Genomic DNA, 21413 nt, shown 5'->3' on the forward strand with positions numbered 1-21413 from the left:
GCACAGTATAATATGGTATATAGCAGTGTGCAAATGTGCACTCCATATTATACTGTGCAGGGGCCACTGGGGAGTATATTATACTGTGTGTGGTCCATTGTGGAAAATTATACTGTGCAGGGGCCAATGTGGAACATATTATACTGTGCAGGGGCTGCTGTAAAACATGATACTTTGCAGGGACCAGTGTGGAGCATTATTCTGTGTGGGGCGACTGTGGAGCAAATTATGTTGTGTGAGGCCCACTGTGGTATACTGTGCTGGGGCCATTGTGGAGCATTATGCTGTGCAAGTTCCACTGTGGAGCATTATACTTTGCAGGGGCAACTGTGGAACATCTTATACTGTGCAGGGGCCACTGTAAAGCATGATACTTTCCAAGGACCAGTGTGGAGCATTACTCTGTGTGGGGCCACAGTGAAGCATTACACTGTCGAGGGGCTACTGTGGAGCATATTATATTTTGTGAGGTCCACTGTTGAGTTCACTGTAGTATACTGTGCTGGGACCACTGTGGAGCATATTATACTTTGTGGGGCCATTGTGGAACATTATGCTGTGCAGGTTCCACTGTGGAGCATTATACTGTGCGGGGGGCAACTGTGGAACATATTATACTGTGCGGGGACCACTGTGGAGCATTATACTTTGTGGGGGGCCACTGTTTAGCTTATTATACTGTACAGGGACCACTATGAAGCATTATACTGTTTATGTATTTATGTGTACACTCACCGGCCACTTTATTAGGTACACCTGTCCAACTGCTCGTTAACACTTAATTTCTAATCAGCCAATCACATAGCCACCCGTTACAACCAAGGTAGCCAGAAGAGCATCTCTGAACGCACAGTACGTCGAACTTTGAGGCAGATGGGCTACAGCAGCAGAAGACCACACCGGGTGCCACTCCTTTCAGCTAAGAACAGGAAACTGAGGCTACAATTTGCACAAGCTCATCGAAATTGGTGTACTTAATAAAGTGGCCGGTGAGTGTATATATATATTTACCATATGCCAACAAAATGCATAGAAGTAATTGTTGTCCTGAAGCTTTCTCTATGTGACTGTTACAATATTACAGTCAAAGGAGGAGGTCATAGAGTGAGTGAGACCTAGGAGTCTATAGATGGCTGATGAGGGCATAGTGGGCAGGCTAGTTAGGGAAACAGAGTGAGAGAGGGAGTGAGTGAGAAAGGGAGGGGGAATGAGTCAAACCAAGGAATCATGAGAGTTGTAGGAAAACAGAGAACAAGAAGATGCCGATGTAAACAAATGCAGACGATTCCAGGAGCTCCCAGTGACACCCAGAAATGACTCAATACACTGCTAAAGGTATTTGGATGCACTTATTAATAGCACTAACAGACCTTTCTTTGCTTGGAAAACTACCTTATTTTTCATCTACAAGAGGTAAAACATGCTAGATTGGACTTTATAAAGTCTGTGGATTATGTATCTAATGTCTCTAGCACAGAACATATACAAATAGGACGCCACCTTTCTGATATTGCTAATCCCATAATCCCCATTCTAATAATTTTTAAAATGTTAATCCCCCTAATTCCTGGATCCTCTCCTAAAAATCTGCTAATCCCAACGCACATTTTGATCTTCAAAGTAATGTATGGATACAGACAGTAAGAAGGCTCAAATAATAACATCAGTCACATGTAGTGGTTAAAGTCAGTCTGCTTACTAGTTTTCTTCCATGGGATCTCGGGGGAAAAACAGAGCCATGGACACTATTAATATTCAAATGGCTGAAAGTGGGTTAACCCTTTTAAGAGGAAAATCAGAGGGCATCAGAGACAAAAGAGGAAGCTGCACACCATAGACATGGGAGAAAAAATTGGGATTATTAATGTGTCTAACACACAGCTCAGTGTGGATTGTATACCAATATTATCAAACAATATTTCACATTAGCTACAATCTATGTTGAGAGTCTCTATAGCCACACCCCACAAGAGTCTGGGGTACAGGCTGTGAGACAATTCTTAGAACGGACTGAGGATAATCAGATATATGTACAGTAGACTTTATATGTAAGGTTTATATGTAATTTGTCTTACAGCATAATTGTTTCTTTCTTGACAACCAGTGATACCATCAGCAAGCAATGGGGACCTCTACTTTGGCAGATATATTTTTGCAGCATAAGGGAGCCTTCACACGATGTAACGCTCCGCTCATTCTGATCATAAAAACACGTTCAGAGTGAGCGCGTAAAAAGCAGCTCCCATTGACTTGAATGGGAGCCGGCATACGTGCGCTCCCCATTGAAATCAATGGGAGGCTTTTTTTCCTATGCTTTCAATGTGATATGCGCGTAATACATTGAAAGCATAGGGAAAAAAGCCTCCCATTGATTTCAATGGGGAGCGCACGTATGGCGGCTCCCATTCAAGTCAATGGGAGCTGCTTTTTACGCACTCATTCTGAACGTGTTTTTACGATCAGAATGAGCACAGCATTATATCGTGTGAAGGCTTCCTTAAAAGAGGACTGCAAGGAATTGATACAGAAAAGTATATTGGAAAATTGTGTTTTTATTATACAAACAATAATATTTGTCTCTGAATATTGGGCTGAAAGTGGGCAACCCCTTTAAAGTTAAAGCTCTCAATAGTTCTGAGGACAACTGTGAGCTAAAGGCGAAGGAGTTAGATAGGTTCAAGGCTCCAGGATAGGGGTTATCCTAATCAAATTACTCCAAAGACATTTGACAGCACAGGACAGACAAACTCTTCTAAGAGAGAATAACAGTGGTAATGAGAAAAAAGAAAAACAATTTGTTTTCTCATTTACACATAGCCCCATGGGAAATGTGATTCACTCAGTGATAAGGGAAAACTGATATAAAGTTGTCAGATCTACAATTGAGGGTTAGGGGTCGTTTTGATAACACATCACAGCATACTACTTGGTTGTAAAGCAATATACCCACAAGCAATTATTGTTGTTGGCATTGAAATATTGTAAATATGTGTGCAGTACTAGGTACCTGGTATTGGCTATAACTTGAAAGTTAGAGATTTTATCAGTTGTAGACCTATTTTATGCTGTGATGCAAGGTTGTTGCTGATATCATATAGGCAAGACTTTAAGACTGAAGGACAGAATATCTGTATAAGACAGACATTGGTTCATTTAGCCATCTTGGTCTGTGTACTCCATGTTTTCACCTTTTGTAGAGATAGAATTTCTGTAAAATGCTGATTATTGCAGAGGTTGTTATTAGTACATTTTGTTATAAAAATCTTGAGAATGTTTCTATGCTTCCCATTATCTGGAAAACATAGTGATAAGAAGTTAAATTTTATTAAAAGTGTTCTCAGAAATTTCCAAGGCCATATCATCCATCTTTGCAAGATGTGCTAATATTTTCATAAGGCTAAAATGGCAGACACGGATATTCATGTGTTAACTCATGGATGCCCATTCTCGTCGTTTGTAAACGCCCCCATTATATTCTTTGACCAATTATAATACATATTCTTATGTGATGTATTTTGTGATGCTTAAGCTGTCATAAAGCGATTATTTCCCTTCATAATCCTTTGCTTGCTAGCAAATAAACCAAGATCCATTTTGGAAACAGAACCGTGTGTCTGTGTCTCTGCGCATCTCCCGAGCTCAATATTTAACCACACCTTCTTTTAATTCGGCACCTCCCGGCATACGTGGAGAATAGTTGGGGCATTCTCCCGACAAAGACCTATGTGTAAAAAGTGTAATGGACATTTATGTTCTATATATTGTGATCAGGGAACACCCAGGTTAATTGAAGATACATGAGATGAACATGGAGGAGACATTAGTTACTTATGATTTATGGGTTTAGCTAAGATACATCAAATTAAAATAGTGGCAATAGACATAATTTTAGGTGTTTTTTTTGTAAAATGTGGTTTTGATTAAACAAAATCACATTCATTTTCCTGGCACTGTAAAACACAACACTTTTTTCCACTGCCTTTCCACCACCAACAGAAATGATTAATTTTAACACTTTGTAGTCTCACCCTTAAGTTAGATGAACATTACAGTACGTGACACATGTTTTTTAACGGCCAGCACACAGCGGCATTAAATTTGACGTATGTGAATAAGGGCTGTTCACATAACCATTTTGTGATGGACCGTTTTAACGGACCATCAAAAAAACCCGTCATATCACATTTTTATCCATTGTCACGGATTCATCAATAGAGTCAAATCTATGAGGGATTTGTGTAAATTGGTGCCCCTCAGGTGCAAAACTCCCATGCAAAATGTCCCTTTTTCCCGTATGTTTTGTACCACAGTCATGTGACTGTAGGCTTAAGCTTACTTTACTTACTTGCCAATTACCAATCCCTTGGTAGTCACTCACATACCTGCAGCCTTTTATTTCATTGACTAACCTGGATCGTGTCATAGTTGCCAGTGCACTGTAGATGTTTTCATGCCTTGAATCTGTTTCTGGCAGGCAGTTACCTAGATAGCTCTTCATGTGTTTATATAGATGTGATGGAATTGAAGTAATCCTGTTTGTTGAAATCATATTGATACATCCATGGCGTATCTTGGATGAGCACGGAGTATACAAATTGTCAGTCTGGCACGGAGGCCTTTGGATATTCTAGGCAGCTGTCAGAATAATTATGAAAGCCTTTGAGCTTCACAATCATATTTACAGGGCACTTGCTATCCATCTCAGATGTACCAACATTTGCTTCTGCTCCATTTGTGCTGACATCCAATCCTGAGGATACTGCCCTCTGTGTAAACATGCATAGTGCCACAACCTGTTAGCAAACACAGTAATATAGTAGTCAATCAATCCATAACATGCTCTGCACATGTCCTACATCATAGGGGGCTAACTCTCTAAATTCTGTGCTTGGCAGCGGGTTATCTGCTCTGGATTCCCCTACAGTGTATTTCTAGGTTCCTCTCAGAGAGCACCCCATTACCCCATAGTAAGACAGCCACAAGCTCACAGTAGTGGACACATGATGCTGAATACAGTGGTTCTGCTGACTATGTAACCTGTGGCATTAAAATCCTAGATCAGCGCAGCGGTTCATGGTGTGGCACTACTTAGGGATAGTTCACACGGAATGTCGTATTTTGGTCCAGATTTTGACGCGGGAAGCCGCGTCAGAATAAGACCAAGATGCATCTGCCGCGACTGTCATGGCTTCCGACAGTTGCGGCTTCCTGCTTTGGAGTAGGCCCAAATGAATGGGCCTAGTCCAGAGGGTGCTGTCGTGAGGCGGACGCCGCGGCTGTATCAGTCCCGGAATCCGCCTGAAGAAAGGGCAGCTCTCTTCTTTTTTCCGTGAGCGGATCATACCGTTCACGGAAAAAAGGAAGCTAGTGGTCTACATAGATCTCTATTGTGAGGGGGTGGATTCTGATTCAACTCCAAAATCCGCCCCCTTTTGCCCCTTGTGAACGAGCCCTTAGCCCTTGTTAAATGGAAGAAAAAAATCTGCATGCACAACCTTTTCTTTCATCACAAAAGTAAAAAAACATGAAGAAGAAAGCTTCTGTTATGTTTTTGGTTTTTTTTGCATAGGGTTGAATGCAGGTGGACGCCCAACGGACGGTGTTCTGTCTTATCTGTTGCTCTTATCTTTATACTGTATATGCATGACATACTGTGTGACTTTATCTGACTTCTATATAGATTGTATACCTAATATACAGTGTCTGATATTTATCAGCTGTATAGACTGTATAACTGAAATGCCAGTTTTTCTGACCGTGGTGTTTGCTATTTATCTATACAATACAACAGATGTGATTTTGAGGATGTGGTCTATTCATTGTGAGGGTAGGGCTACAAAGGAGCTAATGTCCCTTTTGTGATTTCTGACTATCTCAGGTATTCAGGTACTATGTTGGCTTTTTTAATATTGCTGTGACCTGAATTATTATGTTTCTTCTAGTTACTGAAAGTGTTACCTCTTCAGCTTTTTGTATATGTGATATTTACTGTATATTTGCACTGACCCCACCAAAGTATTAAAATGTCTCAGACTCATTCAGATTATAGCTGAGCACGGACAGCACATGGATGTCATCTGTATGCCACCCATGTACCACTCATGCTTGTGTCCCCATTCATTGGGGCCAGTGGGCATGGTCCGTAAAACGGACAAGAATGGGACCTGTTCTGTGTTTTGCTCATGTTTCATGGCCCCATACACTGGACCATGAAAATACATGGTCATATGTATGGGACGATAGAAATGAATGGGTCAGTGTGCATGAGCCTTAAGGCTGAGACCACGCGTTACAGAAAAATATATTCCAGCTTGTAGGAGAGTCAATGATGAACTATGACTACGTTTGATATATGTACATGGAGATGTGCCTGCAAATGCATCAAATGTGTTCACATAATAACTATCAGACAACAGAACCTTACAGACTGTATGTCAGTTTGGAATTTTGTGCTCAGTATAAATCTGTGCTTGTCCAGTTATTCATCTTTCTGCGAATAAGTGACTGTGGGTTCACATTACTTATACAATATACAAAGTCCTGCTTCAGCTTCACAATATTTCACAGTACTATTCCTCTGGATTGGAGGCTGCATTTTTTCAACACAGCAAAATGCCAATTGTTTTGCATGCAGTGTGCCTGGTAGGGAAGACTCCAGCAGTATTCTTGCCAGAAATAAGATTAACTACTGAAAGACAAAAATAGTATCTATAGCCACCGAATCATGTCTAGTGTTCTGCACGACCTTGTTTTACATCTGTTTATGTGTCATGCTTACACTATCCTGACTTGCTCCACATATGCCCTTCAAGGCCTGCTAATGTAGGAAATGCAAACATGGCAGTCAACTCAAATTAAGATATAAGACAGTCATGTCAGCACTGTGTGCTATATCTACTGTTATACTATTGATGCATATTGCTTTATGGAAATAGGCTAGGTCCACACACAACACAATAGACACAAAACAATAGCAGTATGCAAACTACTAAGCTATAGCAGCCAGTGAGAAGCTTGCTATTATTATCCAGTTTATAGTATAAAGTATAGTTGGGATTTACTTCAGTTTTGTACTAGAGTTCCTTGGGCCTACCGGAGGAATTACAGTCCCATGAAAAAGTTTGGGCACCCCTATTAATCTTAATCATTTTTAGTTCTAAATATTTTGGTGTTTGCAACAGCCATTTCAGTTTGATATATCTAATAACTGATGGACACAGTAATATTTCAGGATTGAAATGAGGTTTATTGTACTAACAGAAAATGCGCAATATGCATTAAACCAAAATTTGACCGGTGCAAAAATATGGGCACCTCAACAGAAAAGTGACATTAATATTTAGTACATCCTCCTTTTGCAAAGATAACAGCCTCTAGTCGCTTCCTGTAGCTTTTAATCAGTTCCTGGATCCTGGATAAAGGTATTTTGGACCATTTCTTTCTACAAAACAATTCAAGTTCAGTTAAGTTTGATGGTCGCCGAACATGGACAGCCCGCTCTCAAATGATCTGAAAACAAAGATTGTTCAACATAGTTGTTCAGGGTAAGGATACAAAACGTTGTCTCAGAGATTTAACCTGTCAGTTTCCACTGTGAGGAACATAGTAAGGAAATGGAAGACCACAGGGACAGTTCTTGTTAAGCCCAGAAGTGGCAGGCCAAGAAAAATATCAGAAAGGCAGAGAAGAAGAATGGTGAGAACAGTCAAGGACAATCCACAGACCACCTCCAAAGAGCTGCAGCATCATCTTGCTGCAGATGGTGTCACTGTGCATCGGTCAACTATACAGCGCACTTTGCACAAATAGAAGCTGTATGGGAGAGTGATGAGAAAGAAGCCGTTTCTGCACGTACGCCACAAATAGAGTTGCCTGAGGTATGAAAAAGCACATTTGGACAAGGCAGCTTCATTTTGGAAACAAAAATTGAGTTGTTTGGTTATAAAAAAAAGGCGATATGCATGGCGTCCAAAAAGAAACAGCATTCCAAGAAAAACACATGCTACCCACTGTAAAATTTGGTGGAGGTTCCATCATGCTTTGGGGCTGTGTGGCCAATGCCGGCATCGGGAATCTTGTTAAAGTTGAGAGTCGCATGGATTCCACTCAGTATCAGCAGATTCTTGAGAATAATGTTCAAGAATCAGTGACGAAGTTGAAGTTACGCCGGGGATGGATATTTCAGCAAGACAATGATCCAAAACACCGCTCCAAATACTCAGGCATTCATGCAGAGGAACAATTACAATGTTCTGGAATGGCCATCCCAGTCCCCAGACCTGAATATCATTGAACATCTGTGGGATGATTTGAAGCGGGCTGTCCATGCTCGGCGACCATCTAACTTAACTGAACTTGAATTGTTTGTCCAAAATACCTTTATCCAGGATCCAGGAACTGATTAAAAGCTACAGGAAGCGACTAGAGGCTGTTATCTTTGCAAAAGGAGGATCTACTAAATATTAATGTCACTTTTCTGTTGAGGTGCCCATACTTTTGCACCGGTCAAATTTTGGTTTAATGCATATTGCACATTTTCTGTTAGTACAATAAACCTCATTTCAATCCTGAAATATTACTGTGTCCATCAGTTATTAGATATATCAAACTGAAATGGCTGTTGCAAATACCAAAATATTTAGAACTAAAAATGATTAAGATTAATAGGGGTGCCCAAACTTTTTCATAGGACTGTAACTACCATCTATATGAACCCACCCACATCTACAATAAAGGGGTTATCCAGGAATGTTCATTTATGGTCCATCCTTAGGAGCTTATTAGTGGGCGGCAGACAGGTGGCACTATACACAGCACGGGGCTGGAAGAAGTTGTCCCAGTACAACTGATCCATGTAGGGTCTTCCTGTTACCCCCCTCCCCACCAATTAGATATGTATGGCCTTTCCTAAGGATAGGCCATAAAGTTGAAAATTCCTGGACAACCCTTTTAAGCATCATAAAACATTTCCCTTTAGTGAGAAAATGTATCTTTTCCCTAGTATGTGATGTGTGATCTGTCCATTAAGTTGCAATTGTATCCCCAGTCACACCATTCCTACATAAGCACCTTCATGTGAGGCTGCAGTTATATCAGATGAGCGGAATTATAATGCCATGTCAACCAGAAGTGACTGTGGCACTCTGAGGGCCATCATATTACTGTTAGAAGTCATTTATAAGAGATTTTTTCCCAATGGGGGGTATTTCACTTGACAAGGTTGAGAAGCACTGTTATAGAACATAAAACATATATATAGAAAAACTATTACAACTATAGCAAGAAAAAGATGTACCGAGGACCTTGCTATCAGGATCCCGTGTTATTTCATCCGCTATATGATTTCATAACCATAGTTAAATCTTAATCCGAGCTCTCTGCTTGTGTGAATACAACTAATGTTTTTTCAATCTGGATGTAGACATATAAGAATGAAATAAGCATCTTAGTAAAATACAGAAGCCTAAGAATACTCGAGCCTTGAGTCTACTAATGGCAGTGTATGGCACAGTGCTATCGATCTGTATTGACTGAGTCTACAGGGATAGTGCTAATGGAAACTAATATGCTATTGACACCATTTTTTCTTTATAGATATTTAAAAGCATTAACAATGAAGATACATCGCACACGCAAGGCAGCCGCAGGCTCATCAGTTTTACCTTATCGGGTAAATATTCAATATTTCACTCAATTGTATACTTATTGTGCAACTTATCTGCTCACTGTGTGATATAACTATACTAGAATGTGTTTGTAAATGTGGGTAAAATGTGAATTGGTCATTGCTAGGCCACACATATCCATCTGATAACTGCATTGCCTTGCAATGAAATCCTCTATTCTCCATTATCATCCAAGCTCAGTGCATCTAAGAGAAGGTGAGTATTAGTACATACTGGGGGAAAGAGCCAACACAAAGTGTGAGTTGAGTCCATGGTTAGGTGAAACAACACATCAGCTTTGGTCAACTCACTTTGGAGACCTGTGCAGAAGAAGAGACTGTATACTGTGTGGGGGCAGGGGAGGACATAAAAAACAGGGGTCAACAACTATTAGAGTGGCCATAAATAAGAGGGATCATATACTGTGGGGGAGCCATAAAAAATTAAATTATATACTGTGGGCAGGCCAAAAAAGGAGGTCATATACTGTGGGGGCCATAAGACGAGGGGCTTATATTGTCTTGGGGCCAAGAATAGTGGGATCATATACAGTGAGAGGGGTCATAAAAAAGTGAGTCATATACTTTGGGGGAGCTAAAAAAAAAAGGAGGGTAGCCATATACTGAATTGGGCCCAAAAAAAAGGGGTGCATGTACCATGTGGGTGACAAATACTGTAAAAGGATTTTTTGATCTACAAATGAGGGGGCATGTCATACAATTGTAATCAGAGGGACCTCAATATGTAAACAAAGATAGGTGTGTTGGGTGTCTTTTTATGGAGAGGGGGCGTCTTTCTATAATTCGCCTCCGGCAGCAGAGAGGCTAGTTTCACGGTATTTGGGCAGTAGTAATTGTATGCCTTTTTTCTTTGTTTCTCAATGGATCTATTAATATTTTCTGTATACTGTCTCTTAAAAACTAAAGTTTTTATGAAATAAAACCAATAAGCTATGTTATCCTTTCCTCATTGAATGTTGTCATTGATGGAGTATCCTTAGATGTATTTAATTTTCAATAAACCATGACTCTGATAAGTGTAGATATGCGTATACCATTAAATATTTCACCATGTATATTTATAACATTGCTATCATTGTTTACACTGCGAATTTTTATGTGTGCCATGTGTACAAAAATATGCAAGCGTACTATGCAGTATTCAATTCATTTACGCAAAGTGTGCGTCACTGGGCACTGAGTCATATTCGGACTATTTCTGTCACTAAGTGAAAGGTCCTTGAAAAGGAAACGTTTCAATCGATATGGTCAGAAATGTAAACAAGATATCCAAGAGAAGTCATTGAATCAATATAGTAATATCGCAGATAGAGATTTCTTGTCACAATAAGTTATAGTGTACACCTTATACATATTCTGCTAGGATAATACTGGGCAATGGCCTTACAATGGTTATATGCTGGCAATACTCCAGTATATACTCAACACGCACCTACCTCAGTAGCCCATCTTAAAATCCCACTGCACTAGATAGATAGATAGATAGATAGATAGATAGATAGATAAAAAGGAGCAGATGCACAGTTTAGGTTCACATCTATCCCGAATAGAAACGCAATCCTCATACAGTGGCGTAACTGGGAATGGCGGGGCCCCGTGGCGAACTTTTGACATGGCGCCCCCAACCGACACCGAAGACCTCGACCGACCCCCTCCTCCGCATTCCTGCATAATATTCTATTATGTCCCTTAGTGGCCCCTGCACATAGTATTATGTCCCTTTAGTGGACCCTGCATACAGTATCATGTCCCTTACTGGCCCCTGCACACAGTATTATGTCCCTCAGCAGCCCCTGCACAAAGTATTATGTTCCTTAGTGGCCCCTGCACATAGTATTATGTCCCTCAGTGGCCCCTGCACACAGTATCATGTCCCTTACTGGCCCCTGCACACAGTATTATATCCCTCAGTGGCCCCTGCACACAGTATTATGTCCCTTACTGCCCCCTGCATACAGTATTATGTCCCTCAGTGGCCCCTGCACACAGTATTATGTCCCTTAGTGGCCCCTGCATACAGTATTATGTCCCTTACTGGCCCCTGCACACAGTATTATGTCCCTTAGTGGCCCATGCACACAGTATTATATCCCTTAGTGGCCCCTGCACACAGTATTATCCCCCATAGTGGCCCCTGCACACAGTATTATGTCCCTTAGTGGCCCCTGCACACAGTATCATATCTCTTAGTGGCCCCTGCACACAGTATTATATCCCTTAGTGGCCCCTGCACCCCCTAATGTCCCGGGCCCTGTGGCAGCTGCCTCCACTGCTTCCGCGGTAGTTACGCCACTGTCCTCATAGCAAAGTATAGGAGTTTGGTTTCTGAAAGTTCATTTGAACAGTAGGTACAGGCTGGCCTTAAGTGTCCTGTGTAGTGTGTTCTATATAAGCTCATCCACCTTTTGTGGCATATAATATGTCTATAAAGTTCATTCATATAGAATACAAATATCCATAGATAAATAAGTATTACATAAATAATACTGCCCAGTCAGTAACCCAGGGTACGCATAGGCTGTCCCTGAGTAGGTAAAGGGGTCTATTATCCTCAATGTAATATACCATGGGGTTGCGTATTCATCAAAGTATTAGCAAGTGTTACTATGTAATTGCTGGACTCAATCACTGTATGCAGAATTCTAACATAATGTCAATGTTCATGATATTTATTTTGTATATTGTTATACTATGGTTGGTAACTTACACATTACTGTCATATATGTTGCATTTTAAGACTTCCAAGCTCTGGGTTTAAAGAAAGGGATGTTCTTCAATCCAGATCCATATCTAAAAATCTCCATCCAGCCTGGAAAACACAGCATCTTCCCAGCACTCCCTCACCATGGCCAAGAGAAAAGATCAAAGATTATCTGCAACACGGTCAATCCTGTCTGGAAAAGAGAGGTATGGCAGTGGGATCAATGAAAGGGTTAATCTTGCAAAACTCATCTGACATGTCATATAGCTATACTAGAAGATGAGATCGGTGGTGGCCCTGAATTCAGACCTTCACTGATGTAAAACATGTTGGGTCTGGGGTGCTCTGGGGGGGCATCCAGCTCCCTTGCCGCTCAGTATTGTGCTCAATGATGACGCCTTTGGTAAAATAATCATATTAACGTACAGTAAAGTAAAACTCCTATTTGATTCCTTGCTCCACGTCTGTGACGTCTCCATTCAGGATCTACTGCTTTGTGCTGGCTCGTCTGCCTTGCTTCCTTTAGATACACACTGTACTTATTTGACTGTAGAACTAGATACTGCCTCTGGACACTAGGTGGCAGTGCTACACATGATATCTCCTCTATTTCTGTGATTGCTAAATGTTTGTGTGTGTTCAGATGAAAATAAATATATAAGAATTTTCTATACTCTTTATAACAAGAATCAAATATATTTGAGTTGTATAATACAAAACAATAGCAATGCGCTGTAAAATCTGCAGTGGCCAAGTAAATTAGAGCCGCGCGTTGCCTTTTCCTGTGGTGTAGGTCATGAAAACACAATGTAGCTTGAAGCTTCTAGGGCTCAATTTTTTTTTTAAAAAAAAGGTCCCTACATACCATGTGATATTCATAATATTGGTGTCCTACGGAGACTCCAATGCAGATGTGAACCTAGCTTTAGTCTTTATGTATAGTGGAGGTGTTTAACCCTCTCCTAAAGAAATCTATGAGGTTCTTGTTAGATCCTGCACCTGTCAGGTTAAGGCAGGCACTTCTGATTTTCTGTATTCTTTTGCCTGGATTACATTAATGAAAGAAATTCTATTAAATAATCTTAAATCATATAAAATATTAGGTAGCAGTTGTGCAGGATCAATGTCCAGTTCCGCAGTGATGACTGTAGCGACAGCTTCCAATGCTTTGTCTTCATGCTGTGACATTCCTCTTGTCATTGCTGCACAATTGTAATAGCAGCTGCCAACAGCTAGGGGGCTGTAGACACGGTATCTGGAGTCACTGAGCAAAGCATACACTGCACAGAATAGCACATTTTAGCAAGTGTCTAGTAGTGAATTGGGGATTTACCAAACACAGATGTCAACTTGAATTATTTCATTGAAATCATTTGCAATCATTTTCTTCTAAAGTCTTTCGGCGAGTGCATGGTAATTGGTGTGTGCCACTATCCGCGGTCCCCTGGCATACACGGCTACATGCTTTTAGAGGGTAATTAAAAGAGCATCTAATAAATATTTCACATTGTTGCCCAAAGAGATGGTAATTGCAATAGACAACGGTTATATTTAAATGATGAAGTTTTGCACCCATTGCTTTGTTAGTATCCCCCATCTGCAATTTCCTAAAGCTTGTAATCTGCCATACTGATTTAGTGGTTATCAATGCATCAAAAAGTGCTGGGACTTTCAGTACAACCAAAGCGGCATCTATTACCTAGTATACCCAGGTATTCCTAGCTGTAAGATATTCCTCACTGTTGTGAGTGGGTACATTGTAATGACTCAAGGAGATGGTAAAAAAATGACATCCATTTATTATAGAGTGATATCCAGTGACTGATATGAACACAATTGCAGAAAGGCACATATGTGCGGCTGGGCCTAGTAATGCAGCACAGTCCCCATCAAGTTCTAATATAATGAAGCTATAACATACCTGTACACATTAGCCTTTCTAATCCTGATATCTTCTTTTCACAGTTATTCAGCTTTGTTTCCCTTCCAACTGATGTCTTAGAAATTGAAGTAAAGGATAAGTTTGCAAAGAGTCGACCGATCATCAAACGATTTTTGGGAAAGCTATCTATGCCAGTGCAGAGGCTGTTGGAAAGACATGCCATTGGGTAAGCTTTGCTTAATAGTTTAACACTACTAGATTAGGGTGTCTTAGGTATTATAAGCATAAGTGCAGTTATAAAACACTTTCCATAAATAAATTGTTCATTTGGATATAAGAAACTTTTTCAATATATTTTAATAAGGAGATCTGTTTCCTTCACTACTTTTTAAACTGTTCTCCTGCTCCTTATCTCCAATCGGACTGCTTGTTTACACTATATGTTCTCCACATTTACATATATAGTTCTATGGAGAAAGGAGGGGTTGAGTAGGAGACTACTGCTGGCTAGTTAATTGATTTATTGTCTCATTCTGGGCAATAACAGCCTCTTATCTACAAACCTAGCAGTGTTAGATTGCACAGGGTAGCAGAATATAACAACAATTATCTGAGTGTCTTTTATATCCCCCTCCCCTCTTCATTGACTAATATATAGTTAGTAACTCTGAAAAGTGGACACGAAAATATATTTCTTTAATAAGATATCTTTCAAAGTTGTTTGCATTCACATGTCCTATGTGAATACAAGAATAGATCATCAGTTGAAAATCTGTGTGGGTTTGACACCTAATATTCTAACAGATGAACTGAGTGAAGAGACTATAGCATTCGGGTGAGTGCTGCAATGTCTTTGCTATTGCTGAGCACAGCACAGTACATTTACATAGTGGCTGTGCTTGATATCACAGTTCAGTCCTTCACTAGAATGGTGACTGATTAATGTGACGTGACATGGCCTGTGAAGCAGAATCATATCTCAGAGAGGAGAGGACTGCTACCATTTCATACAGCTGATCTACAGGGGCCCTAAAGGTCAGACCCTCTCTTAAATTTGAGTTAGTCCCAGAAAACCCCTTTAAATATATATACAAGTATTGTTCATGTGTATTTCGCTAACATAACAATTAGTTTATTACTATAGGCATAACTTATACGTCATCAATGTATAATGTGTAGGAGTCTGATCCATTCTTCAGCAGAACTATCGGGGCACTTTTATGTTTGTCCAATCATAGCGACATCCATATATGTGTGGCTGTGCTTGGTATTGCAGCTCAGCACCTTTTAACATCATTCACTTGCAGCTACAGCTCTGGATATAGCCACACTTGCATAGACATTACTGTATCTGGATAATCAATATGTTTATATACTCTGACATTTCTATGTAACTCTGTAATACTCTAATATTACAGTCTATGACCCTTTTACATTTTATACCCAGGGATCGTGTTGTCAGCTATACCCTGGGCCGTCGGCTGCCTACAGATCATGTCAGTGGACAGCTACAGTTCCGATTTGAAATAACGTCCTCTATTCACCCTGGTACAGTACCTTTCCTTCTCTCAGCACATATTTGCCCATTTATTGGTATTTATTGGTCTTATAAGTACTATATGTAATGTTGGGATTAATCAAGATATATTGTCTAAAGAGTTTGATTTTGAAGGAATATTCTGAGCAAATTGTGTTATGCCTAGTACAGGGCGGGAGGGGGTATGCATAATACAAGAGTTCAGATAATCTGAAAGAGAATTTGTTTTGTGATAAAAAATACACTAAGGACAAAAGTGAGCATTGTCTCTCCAAACACTTATTAACACTCTAGACATCATCTGAAAATTATAGATACTTTACAGTCCCTTTATATTATACTGTATTTTGGGAGATGTACTCTTCGTACATTTTTTTTTTTAAATCAAAGTAAGGATTAGATCTTTACATAAAAGAGAAGGGAAGCATCAATATCAAGTTTCTCTCCTACCCAGGGCCCTGGGGGGAGGGTGGCATTTTTGCTTACCTAAGCTAGTCCAGGACAAGCTGTCCTGGACTGGTTTAGCGTCACTGTCTCGGCAGCCTGGCACGGGAAGCGAGCGGTGGATTGGGGAGGCCCTGTGGACACAGCGCTGCTCCAGCAGCCTCCCCTCACGCTCAGACAGAGAGCAGGTCCTCTCCCTGTCTGTTCTCTGCCTGCTAACGCCGCTCCGCCCCCCTTTCACTCCGCCCCGCCCCCTCCGGTAGAGTCACCTCTCCTCCTACCTTAAAACGAAAATAAGTATTAATAGTTTATTTTTATTAATTAATAAAATACAAAATGAGTGGACAAAGGTTAAATTAAGAAATCTAAATTAAATCAACATTTGGTGTGATCTCCCCTTAGAGGAGGGGTCCTGGTAGGGATTATATGGCCCCCACAGAGCCTTGATCTCAACATCATCCAGTCAGTCTTGGACTACATGAAGAAAAGCAAAGTTTTGAGCAAGTAATGTATAGTTGGTTCTCTAAGATGTTTGGACCAACCTCCCTGCCATTCTGCAAGAAGAACTGATGCACTAGACAAAGGATAGTCACACGAAATATTGATGCGATTTTTTTTTTTCTTCGTTCACTTTGCATTTTGTTAAGTGATAAAAATAAACTATTAACTGTTTGAAAAGAATTCTTACTTTGCAGTATTCTCCATGTGTCCCTAAAACTTTTTGGGAGTACTGTTTACTCTCAAAATATATGTCCAACAAAGGCCTGTGTCATATCTATTTGTACAAGTATACAGTGACATATGTTCCCCATAGGGTTCCAACTTAAAAAAAAAAAAACATATACCAAAAAGTATTTTTTAAATGCTGTATACTGTATCTTATATTATATACTGTTGTATGAAATAGCGTAGCCTACCATGCTATTTCATACCTTTTTTATTGCTATATACCAGCCTAACAGAGGCTAAAACGGCACTCTTTTGTCCTCCATCTGTTTAAAGGGATCCTATCATTTAAACTGAAATTTTTCTGCTTATCACGTAGGAATAGCCTTAAGAAAGGCTATTCGTCTCCTACCTTTAGATATCTTCTCTGCGCTGCTATTCCGTAGAAATCCCATTTTTTGCCAGTATGCAAATGAGTTCTATCACAGCACTGGGGGCAGTCCTCAGCGCTCAAACAGCACTGGGGCTGAGAACTCTCAAGCGCTGCTTCCATCTTCATCAGGAACAGGGTGTTCTTCGTGTCATCTTCCGGCGGTTGGCTTCAAACTTCTAGGCCTGGGACAAAGCCGACTGTACATGCTCATTGGCCACAAGAAAATGGCCGCTTACACAGTCATTTACTTGCGGCCGGCAGGCATGCACAGTCGGCTTTGCCCGAGGCCTAGAAGTTTGAAGCCAACCCCACGAAGAAGACGCGAAGAAGACCCGTTCCTCAAGAAGATGGAGGCAGCACTAGAGAGTTATCTTGCAGATTTGGGGACGCTCCCAGTGCTGTTTGAGCACTGAGGACTGCCCCCAGTGCTGTGGAGAGAACTCATCTGCATACCAGCGAAAAACGGGATTTCTACAGAACAGCAGCGCGGAGAACACATCTAAAGGTAGGAGACGAATAGCCTTTCTTAAGGCTATTCCTACATGATAAGCAGATAAAAATCAGTTTAAATGATAGGATCCCTTTAATAGAGCTCTAAGAATATGCTTCATTTGGGTGTCGGCAGCATTTCCTTATGTATATGCTAAATGTAGATCAAGAATGTTACCTGAACAGGGTCTAAGTCTGGTATCTTATTATAAAGATAATTTTACTAATTGTGTACTAAATATTATCTATAGTGATACTGTACAGTTGCAGTCTTTGTGCACTTTGTATTCTAAATGTATAATTGTATTTTTTCAGATGACGAGGACGTCTCGATTTCAACAGATCCTGACCCAGTGCTTAATGAAAGCCCATTGCGCCATCCAGTGGAAGTGCTCTCTAATGAGCCCCAGAGGAGAACTTCAGTAGCCACTGAAATCCCAACATCAGAGTTACCGAATGGCTGCATTTCTAGAGCTGCACATGATAAACACGCAGCAATAGACAGTAGATCAATAAGTCAAAATAGTTTACATATGACAACAATAATAAGTACAGGTCCTGGGTCTCTTTTGGTCAGTGCATCGGAACACCTTGAAAGTAGCCCAGCTGATGTCCATTTACCAGTGACAGCTCCAGACTCTGAGCAGGAGATGGCTATTCCTCTTCCTGAAGTTGAAACCAAAGTAGAGCCTAATGTAGATCCTAGTGCCACCACTGATGAAGATGGCCCAGATGTTATCACTGTTGAGGAGGCAGGTTTGCAATTGGAAGCAGAAAAGGAGCAAGATAAAAGTGCTGAGGAGCCAGAAGAATTGAGTCAGCAGGAGAATAATGAACCTAAACTTAGAAACACTGTAAAGAGGAAAACTAGACCTTGCTCTTTGCCAGTGTCTGAGTTAGAAACAGTTATAGCATCTGCTTGTGGAGAGCCTGAAACACCTCGTACACACTACATTAGGATTCACAACCTACTACACAGCTTACCATCAGCTCAGATGGACGGAGATGGAGAAGAGGAAGAAGAGCAGAACAGCGTAGACATTGATGAAGAGTCAACAGTGAAGGAGATGTCTGAGAAGGACATTGTGAGTGAAACCGAAACCATGGCGGCTGATCCTTCTCTTGAAAATGTAGCAGACGAAGTTGATGACCTAGAAAACAGTAGAAGTACGTTGCCCCATGATAACTCCAGTGATCACCCACCTGTTTGTAACCATCTCTGTGTGGATGGAGAGCACCCAAGGACTGAAAGTGAGAGTGACTCTAGTCCCAGGGTTCATGGGGATCATGACTGTGACACATGTGACACCTCATGCTATAGCACCTCTTGTTATAGCACCTCATGCTACAGTACCTCTTGTTATAGTCCTTCCTGTTATGATAGTCACAATCGATTCTCCAGCCACACTCGTTTCTCTTCCGTGGACAGTGCCAGAATGTCAGAAAGTACTGTCTTCTCCTCTCAAGATGACGAGGAGGAGGAAAACAGCGCATTTGAGTCCATGCCTGATTCTAATCAAAGCCCAGAGCCAGACAGGGACCATGGTGATGGGTCAATCCAATGGTCCGATGATATCTCTAGTCAAAGTATTATTTCAGAAAGGACTCCTGGTGCCCCAGAATCTCCAGTTGCAGGGCCAAGCAGTAGGAGAGAAGGTTAGATTGAAGCTTTTTCAATGGATTCTTTGTTACAAATGATATTTTCATTTAACTAGTCTTTTAAATATTTCCAATTTTTTATTGAATATTTTGTCTGCATAACATATATACACATTATTTTTGAGTGCTGCCAATGAAACTACAGCATGAGATGAGCAGAGGGAAGAAGAAACCTCATTTATTTTTAATATTGCTCTGAAAGGGGAGATCATGGTCCTAAAATTTCTCCGAATGAAAATGCTAATGATGCTTTTAGGTCTATTAATGTTGTCATCCATATCCTAGGATTTGCATATAACCAATAGATAGGACTTTTGTAAACATTTTCCTGCAGCCGGAGTTTGGCTTAAAATCAAAAGGGAAATATAAAACTCACTACATACTTTCAGTGTTCATCTCTTTGGCTGCATTTTTTGGACTATGCTGACTATTATGAGGCATTGTCCTAGGTTTCGGGAAGGTGTGACTGTGCTGGCTATGATATGGGGGCTGTTATGGGAGGCCTATGCTTGTTATTATGTATGGGGCTCTGCTGGCTATTATGGAGTGGGCTGTGGTGGGCTGGCTTATTAAGGGCTGGGCTGGCTATTAAGGGGATCTTTGTGGAATATTCTGGAAAGGCTATGCCTAACTTTTATGGGAGGATGTGTCTTGCTATAATTGGGAACTGTGTCTGACTATTATGGAGAATAGTTTGCCTACCTATTATGGGGTAGACTTTCATAGCTACTGTAGAAGGTCGTGGCTAGATATTATGAGACTGTGTCCGGCTAATATGAAAGGGGGACATTCCAAAAAAACCATACTTTTTAGACGCAAAATAGACCAAAACCCCATCTTTTAAATTAAAAGAGAGTGTTAATAGATAATGAATGCATACCTCCACCCCGTCTTCCATGGCTGTATAGTCAGGGCATGGTGTGACTAGAGTCATGAGTAGTATAGTAGAGCTGTCATCTGTCATTGTAGCCCCTCTCCCCACTGATAACAAGGTGAGTCTGATAACATGTACCCTACACTGCATTCTTGAAAACTGAGCCACCTAAAATAGTATAAACCCACAAAATTACATCTAAAACAGCAAATATCTGTATCCATGTAATAGACAAGTCATTACTAAAGGCCGCCCTGCTACTACATACGCTTTTAACAGCATAGTCTAAAATTGCACTTTCTATTCACCTGCCTGATGTCCAAAACCTTTTCAGTCGAGTAATGTAAATGTGAGTGTTGGAGTTTATGGTCACTGTATAGTACATTATGTACATTATGGTCACTGTATAGTACATTATGTACAATGATACATCATTTTATCCTAGGCTTATAATTGTGTGCTATGTAGCTGTGAAAAATCTTTTGTAGATATATATATGTACAGTTCTATATTATACATGTCATGCACTGTAAATTTGAAACCATTAGGGAACTGTATTGGGGATGAAATTGTCCATATTTGTTACAATAGCGATGCTGGCCGGCAACTACCTCTCCTGATTGTTGGGCCACATCTGTACTTGCTATTTCTCAAAATGGAAAGTTCTGGTTGGGCATGTTGGATGTAGCTGAACCACACCATGTAAAGTCGCCCAAACAGTAATGACAATGACTAATATATTTAATTAAACTTACTCACTTGTAGCGGAAGTCTAAAATGAAAACAGGGTAGTACGCGGTAGTAGTAGTAGTAGTAGTGAGGAGGAAGAGACAGGTAAGAGAAAGAAGACAACAGGACAGGATACAGTGGGGCAAAAAAGTATTTAGTCAGTCACCAATAGTGCAAGTTCCACCACTTAAAAAGATGAGAGGCGTCTGTAATTTACATCATAGGTAGACCTCAACTATGAGAGACAAAATGAGAAAACAAATCCAGAAAATCACATTGTCTGATTTTGTAAGAATTTATTGTGGAAAATAAGT

At 40.5% G+C, this 21413-nt stretch overlaps 1 protein-coding gene across 4 annotated transcripts in view; it reads left to right on the forward strand.

Moving 5' to 3' along the window:
* Window positions 1–21413, forward strand: part of HECW1 (HECT, C2 and WW domain containing E3 ubiquitin protein ligase 1) — a 218822-nt gene that overhangs the window by 143733 nt on the left and 53676 nt on the right. For 2 of the 4 annotated variants that reach the window (XM_075271220.1, XM_075271219.1), the window contains 5 exons: window positions 9595–9670; window positions 12423–12592; window positions 14352–14494; window positions 15716–15816; window positions 18153–19493. In XM_075271220.1, the coding sequence (XP_075127321.1) occupies window positions 9595–9670; window positions 12423–12592; window positions 14352–14494; window positions 15716–15816; window positions 18153–19493 (1831 nt within the window). The remainder of the gene's footprint in view (window positions 1–9594; window positions 9671–12422; window positions 12593–14351; window positions 14495–15715; window positions 15817–18152; window positions 19494–21413) is intronic. The other 2 variants (XM_075271221.1, XM_075271222.1) reach the window with 2 other exon arrangements.

The sequence above is a fragment of the Leptodactylus fuscus genome, chromosome 4 (assembly GCF_031893055.1).
Source record: "Leptodactylus fuscus isolate aLepFus1 chromosome 4, aLepFus1.hap2, whole genome shotgun sequence".
NCBI classification, from domain to species: domain Eukaryota; kingdom Metazoa; phylum Chordata; class Amphibia; order Anura; family Leptodactylidae; genus Leptodactylus; species Leptodactylus fuscus.